This window comes from Chelonia mydas, chromosome 16 (genome assembly GCF_015237465.2).
Source record: "Chelonia mydas isolate rCheMyd1 chromosome 16, rCheMyd1.pri.v2, whole genome shotgun sequence".
NCBI classification, from domain to species: domain Eukaryota; kingdom Metazoa; phylum Chordata; order Testudines; family Cheloniidae; genus Chelonia; species Chelonia mydas.
Window position 1 is genome coordinate 22,670,022 of NC_057857.1, and position 14,555 is coordinate 22,684,576.

The window sequence follows — 14,555 nt, forward strand, 5'->3', positions numbered from 1 at the left end:
GGGGAGTATGCTGTTTAACCTAGCCTGTAATTAGGTTCTACATGGAAGCATATATTACTGTGCTTGTGTTGCCAAAGCACTTCAGTATGATAGATGGGATTTAAAGGTTGATCTGACTAAATTGCAATGAGAATACTAACGACAAAGATATTTCTGTTGTGAAATATTCCTACCAGACATCATGGCTGTGGCATAAATGCTCTAAGATAATGGACAATAAAAGTCACTCGAAAATAATACTCTCCTAGGATTGGACTGCCTTTTCCATCGCACGTACACTGAACCAGGGAGATAATGTAATCATAAGCCTAGATCATCATTTAAAAATATAGGTAATCTCATATAGCATCTTGACAGATTTATTTTATGAGTAAGCCGGAGAGAAAACATTATTGGGCAGCAGAGAGGAAGGAAAGTATTATCATTGTGGTAGTGGTTACTTTGTAAAATAGTTTGCATCACTTCACTCTTTCAGGGAGCCTACTATAAATGACACAGCACTCACTAGAGATTGGGGAACCCTGGCTCCCGTGTGTAAAATGTTTGATTTGTACATCAGTCGTTGACCGAAGAGCCTGCTCATCAGATACATAATATTAGAGCTTTTATTCACAATTAAGTGTTGGATCCCTCTGTGTATGCCACAGGGTGACTGGGCAGGGGCTTGATAGGGCACCCACTTGAATGCGGACAAATCATGCACAGGTATTTGGAAGGGTGTGTGTGACAGGATGCTCCCCCACTCTGGGGTGCCACCTGTTGTACTAGAATCCCACTGAGCCTGCCTGTTCCACCAGCCTGGGCTCCCTCACCCTGTCCTGCTATGCCAGGCCCTCAAGCCTCCTCTAGCACACACACAGGTAGGGACACGCCCAGCTGCAGAAAGACACAGACATTGAAATCAGCTTTGCATGGGAAGAATAGCTAGGGGATTGTCCAGTACTCAAATGCACACCTCCTCTGGGGTGCAAACCCAAAATTGCATTGTCTTGCTCTGCACAGAAATCTGTACAGCGTAAGCTCATAAAAATCGCTCCCTCCCTCAATGTGGAGGAAGATATGCACAGCTTCTTGTCACCCAGTTATGAATTGCACAGACTGGTTTAAAGAAAACAAAACAAGTTTGTTAACTAGAAAGTATAGATTATAAGTGATTATAAGTGTAAGTGATTATAAAGGAAAGCAAACAGATCAAAGCAGATTACTGAGCAAATAAAGCAAACATGCAAACTAAACTTAATACACTAAGGAAACTGGCTACAAGTAATTTCTCACCCTAAGTGTTGTTTTAAGCAGGTTACAGAGATTCTTGAAGACAAACCTCTTGCTTGCAGCTGAGAACTCCAGATATTCCTTTCACAGACCAGACACCTTCTAGCCTGAGTCCAGTCCTTTCTTCCCCGGATCAGTCTTAGGTGTTTTCAGCAGTCATCTTGGGCAGGGATTCAGCGAAGAACTGACCAAGATTAACTCACTTCCCTGCCTTAAATAGGATTTACATATGGCGGGAATCCTTTGTTTTCCAGTTTAGTCCCCAGCCCCATTAGTGGAAAAATACTAGTAGGTCAAGATGGGGTCCAATACCAGGTGATATGATCACATGGCCCTGCAGTGTCAAAGTAGCATCCCAGGAAGCTTCTCAGGAAGATGGGGGATTAGCAACTTCAAAGTGCTATTGTTCTCCATAATGGCCCATTGACTAACCAGCCAGACTGACTGCATTCTGCTTGGTGGGCGTTTCCCAGGTGCAAACACTTTTGTAATTGATACATAGTCCATATTCCTAACTTCAGATACAGAAATGATACATGCATACAAATAGGATAATCAGATTCAGTAAATCATAACCTTTCCAGTGATACCCCACATGGCCCATCTTGCATAGAACACATATTAGTTATGCTGTATTCATATCATAACAATATCTTGATTGCTTATTTTGTTACACTAGCTATTTTCATCCAAATATAGTTCTTTTCCCCATTTGGCCCCCCAGGAATTGAGGGTGGGGAAGAAACCTAGAGGAATATAGTAAACTGGAGAAAAAGTACATATGTGGGTGTATAGTCTATACACACTATTAATTAATATATTTTGCATTGCTATACTACCTTCTATTTGTTGATCTCAAACCATATGGCAGATGCAAAAGGCCACTTGGCATGTCTGTAAGGCAGGGCACTACTACCCTCATTTTACAGATGGGAATACTGAGCCTCATAATGGCCTTGTGGAAGTCACTTAGCTTCTGGGCTTCATTTTTCCCATCACCTCCAGTATAAGATGTTGTAACAGTGCAAAGCCCTACTATTTGTTTGTAGCAATGCAAAGGAAAGCAGTAATCTGTTTGGCTCATTTTGTCCTTATAGGAGCATCCACCTCAATGGCCCTAATGGAGGCTTGTTATGCAGGGCCAGATGAGGACAATTTCTTTCTGTGGGACAGGGGGGCACTACTACTCTGTGTAGTGTAATCCTTTCTTTTGTCTCCTACCTATTAGATCAGCTAACAATAGTTCATCTGTGGACATTTGGGTTTGCTGACACTCAGTACCATTGCGGGCAGCAAAAAGGACTGAGTGCCAGTCATATGGAAAGCAGCTGGCTATGCCTGGTAATAAGATGGAGGTGTGCTGGCTCAGGAAACAGGCACGTGCTAGGCACAACTACTGCTGCTTCACTATTTCCTTGGGAGGTTTTCGGCACTAGTCATACTGTGTATTCATCTGGGAGAGGATAATTTGGCCTCTAGTTGAGTTTTAGGCATCCAAAGGCACATGCTAATACCTGATTATGCTGGCTGCAGCTGTTGCCAAGGCTGGTTTGGAGAGGAGCTGCACCTTGGGGATTAGGTGCATAAGAATCTGAACGCTGATGAGGTTCTGTTCCTTAATGTACATCTTGTAATTAATGATCTTGGGCTCCAGTACCAAGAACCCTGGGCTCTTCCGCCCTATGAAAGGCACCTGTCAGATACGTGCAGGGGATCGTGGAAGCTTGGTTTTGGCTGAGTGGAATATTTGAGTCAAAGGAGAAGAGCAAGAGGCAGATCTGTTTGGGAGATATAGTCCTGTGGAGGAGTTCCCATGAGAATGTGAGCTTGTCGCACTTGTGGGCCCCTTCAGGTTAGGGGGTTCGTTTAACTTTATATGAGGAGAGGTGGTGAATTGGGATCTTGATTGACAGGTTGCTTTGGCTTGGGCAGATGGTACTGGAGCTGACTGAAGACAGAGTTTCAGGAATAGTGTGACTGCACAAGATATAAGTCAGGGCAGAATTTGGTTCTAGATCTATGCTCTTCTAGCTATAAAAACTTTGGGTTTGTGTGGTTACAGTTCTTTATGATCTTATGCTGATGATTTTTAATTACGTTATTGATTTTACTTTGTTCATTTCACAGGTGTTAGTAAAGATGAAGCTGAGGTAGCAGATAAATTCATTTATTTCCAATCTAAGTCAAAGCCTGTTTTACTTGTTTGTGCTTGTGTACCTTGTTTCTGGCTTTGTAAAAATTGCATTTTGCATGTGAATAGTGCTACAATATATAAATGAATATATTGTAGTAGTAATAACTGTTCTTCAGAATGATGACAGTGGGTGCTAGGATGTTTAGAGACTAGGACAGCCGTTATTTTCATAATTGCTTGATAGGGGAATTTCCTTTGTGTGTGAGTGTTTGGAGTGTGCTTTCCTTTCATGTCATGCCACTCCTTCAAATACAGGGACAAATATTAGACAAACCTATTCTAGTATGTGGGCTGAGAGAGGACCAGATTCCACATCATTTGAGGTTTGGGTGGATTGCTGTGTTTGGGATGTATTCCTAAAGTGGTGTTGACATATATGTGCGTGCACACATCAAAAGATGGCGAGTTGGAAGTTTGGTATCCTATACATTTTCAGAGTGCTGTCTTCCTAGCCTTTGAGTTTATAACTTCAGATCTGTTGGTGGAAGGAAGGCAGCATTCTGCTGTGTTAATTGTTCTTTTCTGAAAATGTTTTGTTTTTAAGTTGGGTTCAGCTCTAATTAACCATGTTTTATTTCCTTCCTTTGTTTCCAGTAAACTGTTTTCCCTACTGGTTTGGGTATAGGCAAACAATCCTGCGCCAGTAACTCCACTGCGGATATTTAGGTAAGCAGCATATTCAGTCATACAAGACCTGCCAGTTTTTGTGTGGTTATATGATGTCCTGATGACTGTCTTCTTTACGAAACTAAGTGTTTAACTGAGACAGTGTTGCTTCATTTATTTATAATGTGCAGCTAAGTGCCAGCATTTTAATAACTGAAGCATATCACTGGCTTCTTTGTTCGTATGAGTTCTCCTCTTTATTTTCAGTAAAAGAAGTTTGTTCCTTGATTTTGTAGATTTGGTGGGGATGCAGAGAGAGTGTCCCACTTACCAGCCTGTGTCCATTCTTGTGACATACTGAAGATTGCATATAAACAGCACAGCCAGATTTGCTAATGTTGCTTAATCGTAATTTGCAAGTTTTCTTCTTGTGTGCAAAAGAGGCTAGGTGGTTCTCAAACTTTTGTACTGGGGACCCCTTTCACATAGCAAGCCTGTGAGTGTGACCCCACCCTTATAAATTAAAAACACTTTTTAATATATTTAACACCATTATAAATGCTGGAGGCAAAGCAGGGTTTAGGGTAGAGGCTGACAGCTCGCGACCCCCCATGTAATAACCTCACGACCCCCCTGAGGGGTCCTGACCCCCAGTTTGAGAACCCCTGGGCTAGGTTATACTGCTTTCATAAAATCTTACATGCCATAAACCTGTGGAACTTGCTGCTACAAGATATTGCTAAGACAAATGATTGTGAATTTCAAAACTGATTAGACATTTATGCAAATTGGACAAGCACCTGCGATTACACTAGTCTCGGACAAAATTATAAACGCCAGTTGTGTTTCAGGCCATATGGGACCACTGGTTGAGGTAAAGAAGAAGCGTCTCTTTGTGGCATAGTATTATACAATTCGTTTAGCACAGGGTTACTTTCTTTCCTCTGACACTTCTTGCATCAGCCACTGACTGAGGCACTGGCATGGATGGGTCATTTGGTCTATTCTGGCATGGCAGGAGGAGGAATACCTGACTGAACTGGCCACTTATTCTTTTCCTATATGATCATTCTTGTGTTTCTGAACCCTTCAAAAGAGCATCCCTATCATTTTTCACTTATAGGTAAAGTGCCAGCGCTAACTAAAGACATTTTATGCTTTAATGTTGTGTGAAACTGACCACAATTGGTATGCGGTATTGCTGGGTTCATTAGATTGGTTGGTCGGTCATCAGCATCATTCAGAACTTACGTGGTCACTTAGAATTTACCCCAAATACTGCAAGACTCATAGCATGCCGTTAATAATTTTTACCCAGAATTCTCCAAGTGCCATGCTTGAAAAAGCAGTGATGAAATCTTTCCTCCCTACATTTTCCTTTCTCGAAGCTGAGAAGATTAATATTCACTCTCAGTTACTCTGTGCTGCTTATAGGGAATGGAACCCCAACAATGACCATTCATACCTCACAGTAAAAAGGAACCATGTGTCCAAACAGGAATTCTCAGAATAAATAATTGTCCAGAAGCAAAAATATTAATTTAAAATTTGATTTAAAAAAAATAAAGATTGAGAGCCTGATTTCAACAACTGGCTAACACTGACTACAAAGGATCCCATGAATGACATGCATAATTTTGGAGAATGACTTAGCTTCTACATATATGGATTTTTGTGGCATATGACCTACTTGGATCTTGTGCATTTGAAATATTTAATGTGAGCATTTGTAATAGCCTCAAACAGAAGTTCAGCATTGGTTACTTTTTGCAACTTACTCTTCTCAGAGGTGATTGTGATAACTTCCCTTTTTCATCCAGTATGGGGAATGTGTGGCACACCTCTGTGCTATTTTAAAAATATATCTGTTTACATTTCCCCAGCTGCAAGGCCCAAACAAGAACAGTCTGAGCTTCCTAAGTACCTTGGAAGTAACAATGAGAGAGAGCCCATCTCCTGAGTAATGAAAGTGCAGGGCTAGGGCAAAGCAGAGTCGAACACTGCCAGTGGGTGGGGAGAGCTCGTTCCAAGGCCTCTTGACTTGTTTCCTACTGTTGTCTTTGGCTGTTAAACAGATGAAGAATTCTTCAAATATTCTTCTGGAATTATGTTTTAATTACCAAATGGGAAAAGGAAGTGAGAAGGAGTCTGATTTAAATGTTTTTGAGTTCTGGTCTTTTATTAACGTTCTCTACTGTTGATTTTGTGTACCTTTTGTATTTTGCTTAACCAGGACTTGACTAGATTTTTTCTGTCTGATTTCTTTGATGCTGTATTGTGCCAGTGATAATGTATTGAAAGTTGACTGGAAAGCATTAGGTAAAATGAGTTTGTTGATCTCTGTCTAGTTGTCAGTGGAATCACATCTTCAAACTCACCATCACAGCGCACTAATTTTTGTAGTCTTGTTGTGTGTCTCGAGAGGACAAGGTCTGAATAGGCCATGGAGATGAAATGTTCCTCTTGCCCCTGAATATAGTTCCTGCAAGTTAGAATTGAGGCACACTCTTGGAATTTAAAAATCTTGAGGAAGCTTGAATTGCTGTTGCAAAGCTGTGGATAGATAAACAGAAAATTTTTAGTTTTCAGGTCTGTTAATCTAGTGTACATTTCTTTTGTGGTTCAGTTAGAAACTGCTGTACAGCTATGAATACAGGAGCTAGAGCTGGAACAGTTTTCTGGGTTATTTATCTTTGCAGGGATTAATTTAAAAAACACTCATTTTGGCAGGAGCACATTTGCTATGGAAATGTAAAATATACCTTTAAGTTTTCACATTTTGGATGTCAGTGACTTAAGTATCCCTTTTAAGAAAGCTACATAAAATACATGATTGAAGATGGAGTGCATGCTCCATAAAATCAACATAATTATTCCTTCAGATTGAGTTTAGCCATATTTCAGAATGCGCTGCATCTACTGTGTGGGAATGGTGGCTATATTTTTTATGTATTGTGGAAAAAGCATCAGAGTATGTATACACTGCAGTTGAAGGTGTGATTTGCAGCTCCGGTAGGCCCACTTGTACTCGCTTTAATCTGGCTAGCATGCTAAAAATAGCAATGAAGATGAGGCAGCACGAGCTTCAGCATGGGCTAGCAACATGACTATGTACCCAGAGAATCGGGTAGGCATGTATGTCTGGCATTGAAACCCATGCCACTGTGTTTTTACTGTGATTTTTAGTGTGCCAGCTAAATTAAAGCTAGTGAGAGTATGCCTATCTGAGCTAAGATCATTCGACTGCAGTGTAGATTTACCTTCCATCCGACAAGTGTTTCCTTATTGTTAACAAACTGGGTAGCAATATTGGATCCAAGATCTAGCAGAATTCTGTTACCCAGTGAAGGTCTTGGATTTCTTGTAACTTAATTACCTTTCTTTGACCAATTTCTTTGGGTACAGATGGTGCCAAAATCCTCTCGATCGTTTACTTCCAACCTCAGTGGAACTTTACCTTTTAAAATTCAACATCTTAAAAAGAGAAGAGTCATTACACTGTGTCGATTAGCAGTGATGTACTGACACCTTTGTGGCTCTGGCGGTATAAAATGGATAAAATCAGCTGAAGATTCTTACAGTGCAGCCTGCATTTATTTCCTGTTTAATATAGGAAGAGTGCTGCTTGCAGACAACAACATGTACCTGCATGCAGCATCCCATCCTGATTTGTACAGCCACAATATAAGGTGCAAGACTGTAATAGCCCATGGACTTGAGCAATTCTGAAAAGAACAGTTAAGACCGAGAGGCACAATTTTGAAGTGCTCCCTTACATTCAGTCCTGGAAAATCATTATCCTAGTGATGTTTAAGGTTTTGTGGTAGTTACCTCTTAGGAGTTGGTGGGATAGTCTGCCCCATATTGTGAATGTAACATAGCCCGAATAGTTCCAGGTTTAAATAACAAAGGTTTACAAATATATTAATTATGTAAACGAAGTTAGAATGACTGAGGTATCAATTGGTAATTCAGTCTTCAATATACTCTTTAGTTACAAATTAGACTTTACACATGTAGTTTTCTTTAATCCATAAATTTCACCTTACAGAGATCGGGCAGGGAAACTTTAGCCCAGAATGTGAATGTTTCAAACAATCTTTTCTACTTGTTTGTTAGAAAAGTATAAGCATCTGAAAATAGGGTTGGGAAGATGGGAGATTGTAAACAGTTTTGCAGCTTTTAGCTATAGTAGGCATTCCCAGTGTCCTCTACTGCATTGTATTCATGTTTAAAAGTGCAACTGGAATACTGGCTTTAGTTACCTTTTTGCCTATTTTTATTTAAAGTGTCATAAAACTTGAAAAATATGCAACAGTTTATTGTAGAGTTACAATTCAGGAGCCTTTGCTGACATTAAAAAGTGCTTCTCCATTGTTATCAGCAATCTGAAGGCCCTCTATCGGTCCTCTTGCTGAGGATAAATTTACCAGTCTACCTATAGTGTGAGTGTGTGCCAATAAGAGCCTGGAATAGCAGAACTGCCAGTTTCAAGCAGGACACTCTGTCCCTTAGGTGTCAGCGGGGATCAGAGCTGGTGTCATGTGAGCTGAGCCATATCTCTTTTCAAAACTGATTTTATTCTTACTCCTTTATTTGCTTGCAGCTACAGTACTTTAAGCAAACACTGGCCAAACCCTAATACACTTCCTAATAAACTCTTCTGCATGCTTGTGGTAGCTATGCTATTCTGAGCTGTTAATTACTTTCCCATTGTCTAATCTCTCCTTGTAAGTGAACATACCTTGTGTTTCCTACAGAGTTATGGTTCTCTTAGTGCCTGAGTTTCATGTGATCTGCTGACTGGCTTGGCTTCTCAGTTTTACAAATAACTGGATATCTTTTTGGAGTTCATTCTGTCCCTAAGGCAGGCTATGGTAGATGTGATATAAGATCAATGTTAGACTATAGATATGAATCAGTGTTCGAGTATGGCAGCTGGGACCTGATATTTTAATGCATTCCAGTATCTTCAATTTTTAAGTGTGAAACTTAATTGTCTTGGGTGGTAAGAAGCAAAAAGGGAATCTGTCAGTAATCTGTCAGTAAGCCCGTATCAGTATGTTCTCTGTGCATGTAGGATTTTTTATTATGCTTTCTTTTTAAATAAGAAACCTTTATAAATCCTAGTTATTTTAGGTCCCGTGTTTTTAGAGAATTATAAATTTGACGGCTCTGACAGCAACGCATAACGCACAAACTACTTGTGGGTGTGTCTCAGAGAGATTCCATATGTCTAGTGGATAAAGCACTGGACCAGGATTCAGGAGATCTGGGTTCCTAGTTTGACCAGTGGCCTGTTGGGTGTCCTTGGGCAAGTCACCTTTCCCTCTCTGTCCTTGATTTCCCCATCTGTAAATGGGAATGACACCTTTATAAAGGGCTTTGAGATCTACTGATGAAAAGTGCTATATAAGAGATGGGTATTATTATTAAAGGGGCTTTTTTTTTTTTTTTTTACAAACAAACAAACCCACCGTGATCTTCCTTACCTGTGTTACTAATAAACTTACAGATTATTAAAAGTGAAAGAATGTTAACATCTAATGTCACTTTTTCTTACTCATGCTGATTCTTTGTACTCCTCTCCCCATGGACAATGAAAACAAACTGAAGTCCATATTATGGGTTTTTAAATACTTTTATATTTAGACCAACCCAGAAGTGTTCAGCACTTTGTTTTTGGCAGGTACTGTACTATAGGGCTCTTGCAATTCTTTGGTAGTGGGAATGTTGTTGATGAATGTTTGTTGCTTTTATAGCTTTCCTGGTTGGTAGATCAATATAACAGAATCCTTGATGTTTTCCTCATAGAAGCCCCAACCTCTCTTCACAATCAAATGGCCAGCACTGGAAAAACAGAAAGAATGGCATCAGGTCTCAGAATGAATCTGTAGCTTGTTCTGCTGCAACATGGAAAACTCAAAATTTGCTCCTGTGATTTGTATGGCTACTGAGGGGAAGTAGCGCGATGTAGTCTCTGAGGGACGGGGGAATAACCTAAAACTTTGCCGTTCACATGATGTGTGCTGGTTCTGAGCATTGGCACTGGAAGCTTTTTAAAGCGTTTGTTTAATTCTCAATTTCATATTTCTAAAAAGACAGTGGATGTTTTTAAAATGTCACCATACATCCATGCGTTATGGTAGGTTGTATTATACCCAGCCAGCAAAATTCTGTCTGCTCTTAAGGCTCTTTAACGAATAGTACTGATAGAACAAAATACAACCTCCAGTGCAAAAATTCTTCTGATGACTTGAGCTGTGATGATCCTCATCTTTTTCCAACTGTTGTAGTTTAAAGTAAAAGGAAGTCAGTGCCCAGATGCCCTTGGTGCATTATTAATACATAGCAAAGTTCCCTGTCTCGCTCACTGCTTGCCAAGACTGCTGGAACAAAGGTTTCTGACAAAAATTCATTTTGGACACTAAATCTTATCTTGTCACAGTTGTTATACTCTTGGAACAGTTATCAGACCAGCCACAAAGAGGTGACCCAATACTGGCACAGTACCTGAAACACAGATGGATGAATAACTGGGCATGTTATTTTACTAGCCAAAAACACTCTGTTCAAAGTCATCTTGCATTTCCTGGGTCATTTAGTATTTAATGTGTAAATTCTGAATAAATAGTTTGAAGAGAAGCCTTGCTTTCAGGGCCAGAATCTGATACATCTACTCATATCGAGTAGTACTTTAATCCACACGTACTTCTATTAACTATTCATGGGATTTTTTCATTTTGAATAAAGGTATCGGGATCTGGTTCACAGTCATTCTCTGCCTCTAGTCATTCTGATTATCTTGAATCTATAAATATGATTCATTGTGACAAGATACATTTCACTGCTCCTCCTAGAAAGGCTATCTTGTATACTCATTTTTGTGCTTAAAGATAACGTGGATCAGTTATTCCTTTGCTTAAAGATATTTAATTTCCTTCAGCCCTTATGTCATTTACTAAGACATTATGCAAGCTATTTTCATGCTGAATGTGACATTGTATGGAAATACCATACCACATCAGTTACCTTTGATGGGAACTTGTGGCAATAAAGATTAGGAAGTAAAAGAGGAGTTATGCGTGTGGCTCCTGTTTACATTGGATCTAGATGGTGCTTTCATATATACCGGAGATCCATTTGGAAGGAAGGGTAGGAATAAGGATTACTGTACCCAACTAAGGGAGCAAACTGCTTTACACTGTTCAGCCAACAGGGGAATTTCACTTTTCCAGACAGGGTTGCTTTGATCTGACTTTGTGTTCTCAAAAAGTTATTGCACAAAGATTGGATTCCCAGCAGCTTACTTGTAAATTTGGCTGATCTATAACATTCTCAGTGCCCTTTCATTCGGGTCTTTTTTTTTTTGTCTTTTCCTTCCCAACACCCACAAACTTTTACTTAGTCTTATTTGAAGTTGTAGAGGTATAAAAGTAATCCAGTCATACTTGAAACCACTTGACAATCCCCCACCCTTCTTTACAGATTTAAGATAAACCCAGATGTGATGCTTGAGGTGCAGGAATCTGAGTTGTGGTGTGGGTACTGGATTTCACTACTCCTTTCAGCAACCACATTACTGGCAACTTAAATGCAAGTTAGATTTCGTTTTGTGTTTTGACTCGGCACTTCACGTTTATAACGACAATACATTTTCAGTGTTAAAAAATGGGACACAATTTGTGTGGGATGAAGGGAAATTTTAGATAGAAAATGAGGAATAAGTGACAGTACGAATGAAATAAGAGATTGCAGGTTATTGGCTGCTGATAGAATATGTTATCAGAAACTGGTCTGTTGGCAGTTGTACACTCTTTCCCTCCTCCCCCCCTTCAGTTCTGTAACTTCTGTAGGAGCCTCTATTGGGATGCTGTCTCTCTAGTAATTGCTGTAAGGGAAAAATGGAACAAATTTATCTGCAGTACTGTTCTTTTTTTCCTCTTTGTTCCTAGGTTAGTGTGTTGGTATGTATTCTAACAGGTCTTCCACCTACTGCTTTCTCCAACACACCAACTTGTATGAAAAGACAATTTTTGGGGGTGGTTGAATCTTAACTTTTCAGTTGACCCTAGGTCACGGTGTAATGTCAGCTTTGGCATTTTGAGCTACTAACAGAGGATGATCCTGAAGTCCTCCCTCAACCTATATAATGTTTTAAATGATGCCCGCCCTGCACACGGTATTGTTGGGGTTGTAGAGTGCAGAGCTATAAGTCTGCATGCATAACCATCACTGATGTTTTTACTATTTTAAATAGCTTACAAAGTACAGGTTTTGTTTACGGAGTGTGATTATAAGTTAGGCATGGTCTAACTGTTGAGGATTTGGATTTTATTGTTCCAAAACCTCCTCTAATTATTCCTCAATCTGGGACAGTTCCTCAGATCTGTCACCTAAAAAGAATAGCTCAGGATTGGGAATCTCCCTCACATCCTCAGCCGTGAAGACCGATGCAAAGAAGGTCTTCATTTTCGGCTCCATCAAATTCTTTTTCCTTTAGATCAGAAAGACAGCCCTTCTCCTTAATGAAGCTACTTGGAGCACACATACCTGTGGATTTTTTTCCCTTTTAAACTTTCCTCCTCTCCATTCAGAAAATCCCTGACCTTGCAGCCTGTCTTCTGTGCTTTTGGTTTGAGATTAACCCAAAGACTTGCACTTGTCATGCTGCCAAAGATAAATTAAAATAAATAAAAACAGGTAGTTGGCTTTGGGATGCTTTGGAAGAGGAACTGTCTGGTCAGGAAATGGGAAGTATGGCTCAGAAAAACACATGGGGTCCATTATTGCATCACTCTACATCTGCTAACCCTTGTTAAGTGCATCTGGACGTTTGTACAGGCCAACATCAGGGTAATACGTACCTCCAGAAAGAAATAAAAGCGCTTTAGATGGGGGATTTCATTTTTTTGTTTTATATAGATTACACTGAATAGATATGGGTGGGATGGAGGACACCAACAAACCTATGCGGGTTCTGAATGTCGAAAGATGTCAAAATACAGGCTCATTGGAGAACATTATTGGCTCACAGTCAGTTTAATTTTGTATTTTTAAATTGGCAAAAGTGCACAATGTGTTTACAATTGATATGCCATCTGATTTAAAGAGTTACTAGGGATGAGAGAGACCTATTGGATCTGTAATTCCTCCCAGTGCAAGATAGTGTGCCAGGCAGAGTAGTTAGATATATGAAGTACTTTCTTGAAGAAACAGTTTTCTTTTACTCTCTTATTATTTTTTTTTAGTTCCTTTCTTTTATCAGTGAAAAAAGTGTTAACCTTTCTTATATTATTCTTACCTGTGTATATAGTTACATTTAGGTCATGTAGCTTTATTGGTGGCAGTGCCAGCTACTGCTGCAAAATTAATTTATATTTAAACTGGTGAAAGCAAGGTCTTTTATGGGTAACATAAAGAGAGAACATACAGACATTAGCTGTTTTTGATATTCTGCTCAGTTTGAAAGCTTTCATGGAAATCAATGATGCTTATGATAAGAGGCTTCCTCCCTTGCTATTGTCTGTGGAGAGTCAGAATTTGCTTGACTCACTGCTTTCTGCATACACGAGCTGGAAGGACTCTGAGTAGTGTATTTGTGACATGCTTAGACTCTGGAGGCTATGGTGGAAGGTGAAGTATTCTTCTTCAATAGTTCTGTGCACTGGAACCTCCACTGGAGTGAAGGAGAGGAAAAGACTATCCTCTTTCTCTGTTTATGTACAAATACATCCACATACTCAGACAGACTCGTGTTGCAAATTCTTTCCACTTTCAATGTGTTGGATTGGTAACAGTGACATGGCTTTTTTTTTGTATTTCAGCAGAATTCTAGGGCAAAGATTGGCATGTTACCATGGAAGGACAACATAACCATCCACATCATCTAGGGGACCAGAACAACCCTCTCTGCAAAGTGCCAGGGCAGGAATATCAGCATGATCCTCAAGTAAGCACATTTCTCTCTTTAATCCCCTTAAAGACCCCATTGAGTCCTTTTTTATAACTCCTTTTTAAATGTTAAGATTATTATAGTCTTTAAGATATATAAATTTTTGGGCCTAAAGAGCTTGACAGTGTTGTTTCAAACCCATTTTTGATGATCACAGGAGGAATGGGAAACATTTTCAGTGTTGCCTATAGCAAGTGTTTTGAAATTGGCTTATAAAAAGCTTATGTTGGTACAATGCTGACTTTCTGTGCTGCTGTGATCCTTTAAAGGAAGGCCAAAGAAAAGAAGTTGTTTGAATTTTAATGATAAATATATTCTTTATTCATTGACTTGAATATTTTAGTGATAATTACCAAATACAAGAAACAGGTCAGTCCAGATTAAATTGTATGATCTCTTTCTGTCTTCTGAGCCTCTGGGAGCATCATTCCTTGATATTTTTTCTCAGCACAAACATATTTCCCTGTACGATGATCTCCCTCTTGTAACTGGCAGTCCACAAAAGGGGTAGGGGATAAAGATATCATT

The 14,555-nt window shown here is 39.6% G+C and overlaps 1 protein-coding gene across 17 annotated transcripts in view; it reads left to right on the forward strand.

The window, feature by feature from the left end:
- The window catches only part of NEK6 (NIMA related kinase 6), a 104,688-nt gene that overhangs the window by 26,430 nt on the left and 63,703 nt on the right, over nucleotides 1-14,555 (forward strand). For 6 of the 17 annotated variants that reach the window (XM_043530707.1, XM_037879788.2, XM_037879794.2 and 3 more), the window contains exons 2-3: nucleotides 4,061-4,132; nucleotides 13,900-14,024. In XM_043530707.1, coding sequence (XP_043386642.1) covers nucleotides 13,932-14,024 — 93 coding nt within the window. In that variant the 5' untranslated portion in view covers nucleotides 4,061-4,132; nucleotides 13,900-13,931. The remainder of the gene's footprint in view (nucleotides 1-4,060; nucleotides 4,133-13,899; nucleotides 14,025-14,555) is intronic. The other 11 variants (XM_043530708.1, XM_037879789.2, XM_043530704.1 and 8 more) reach the window with 3 other exon arrangements.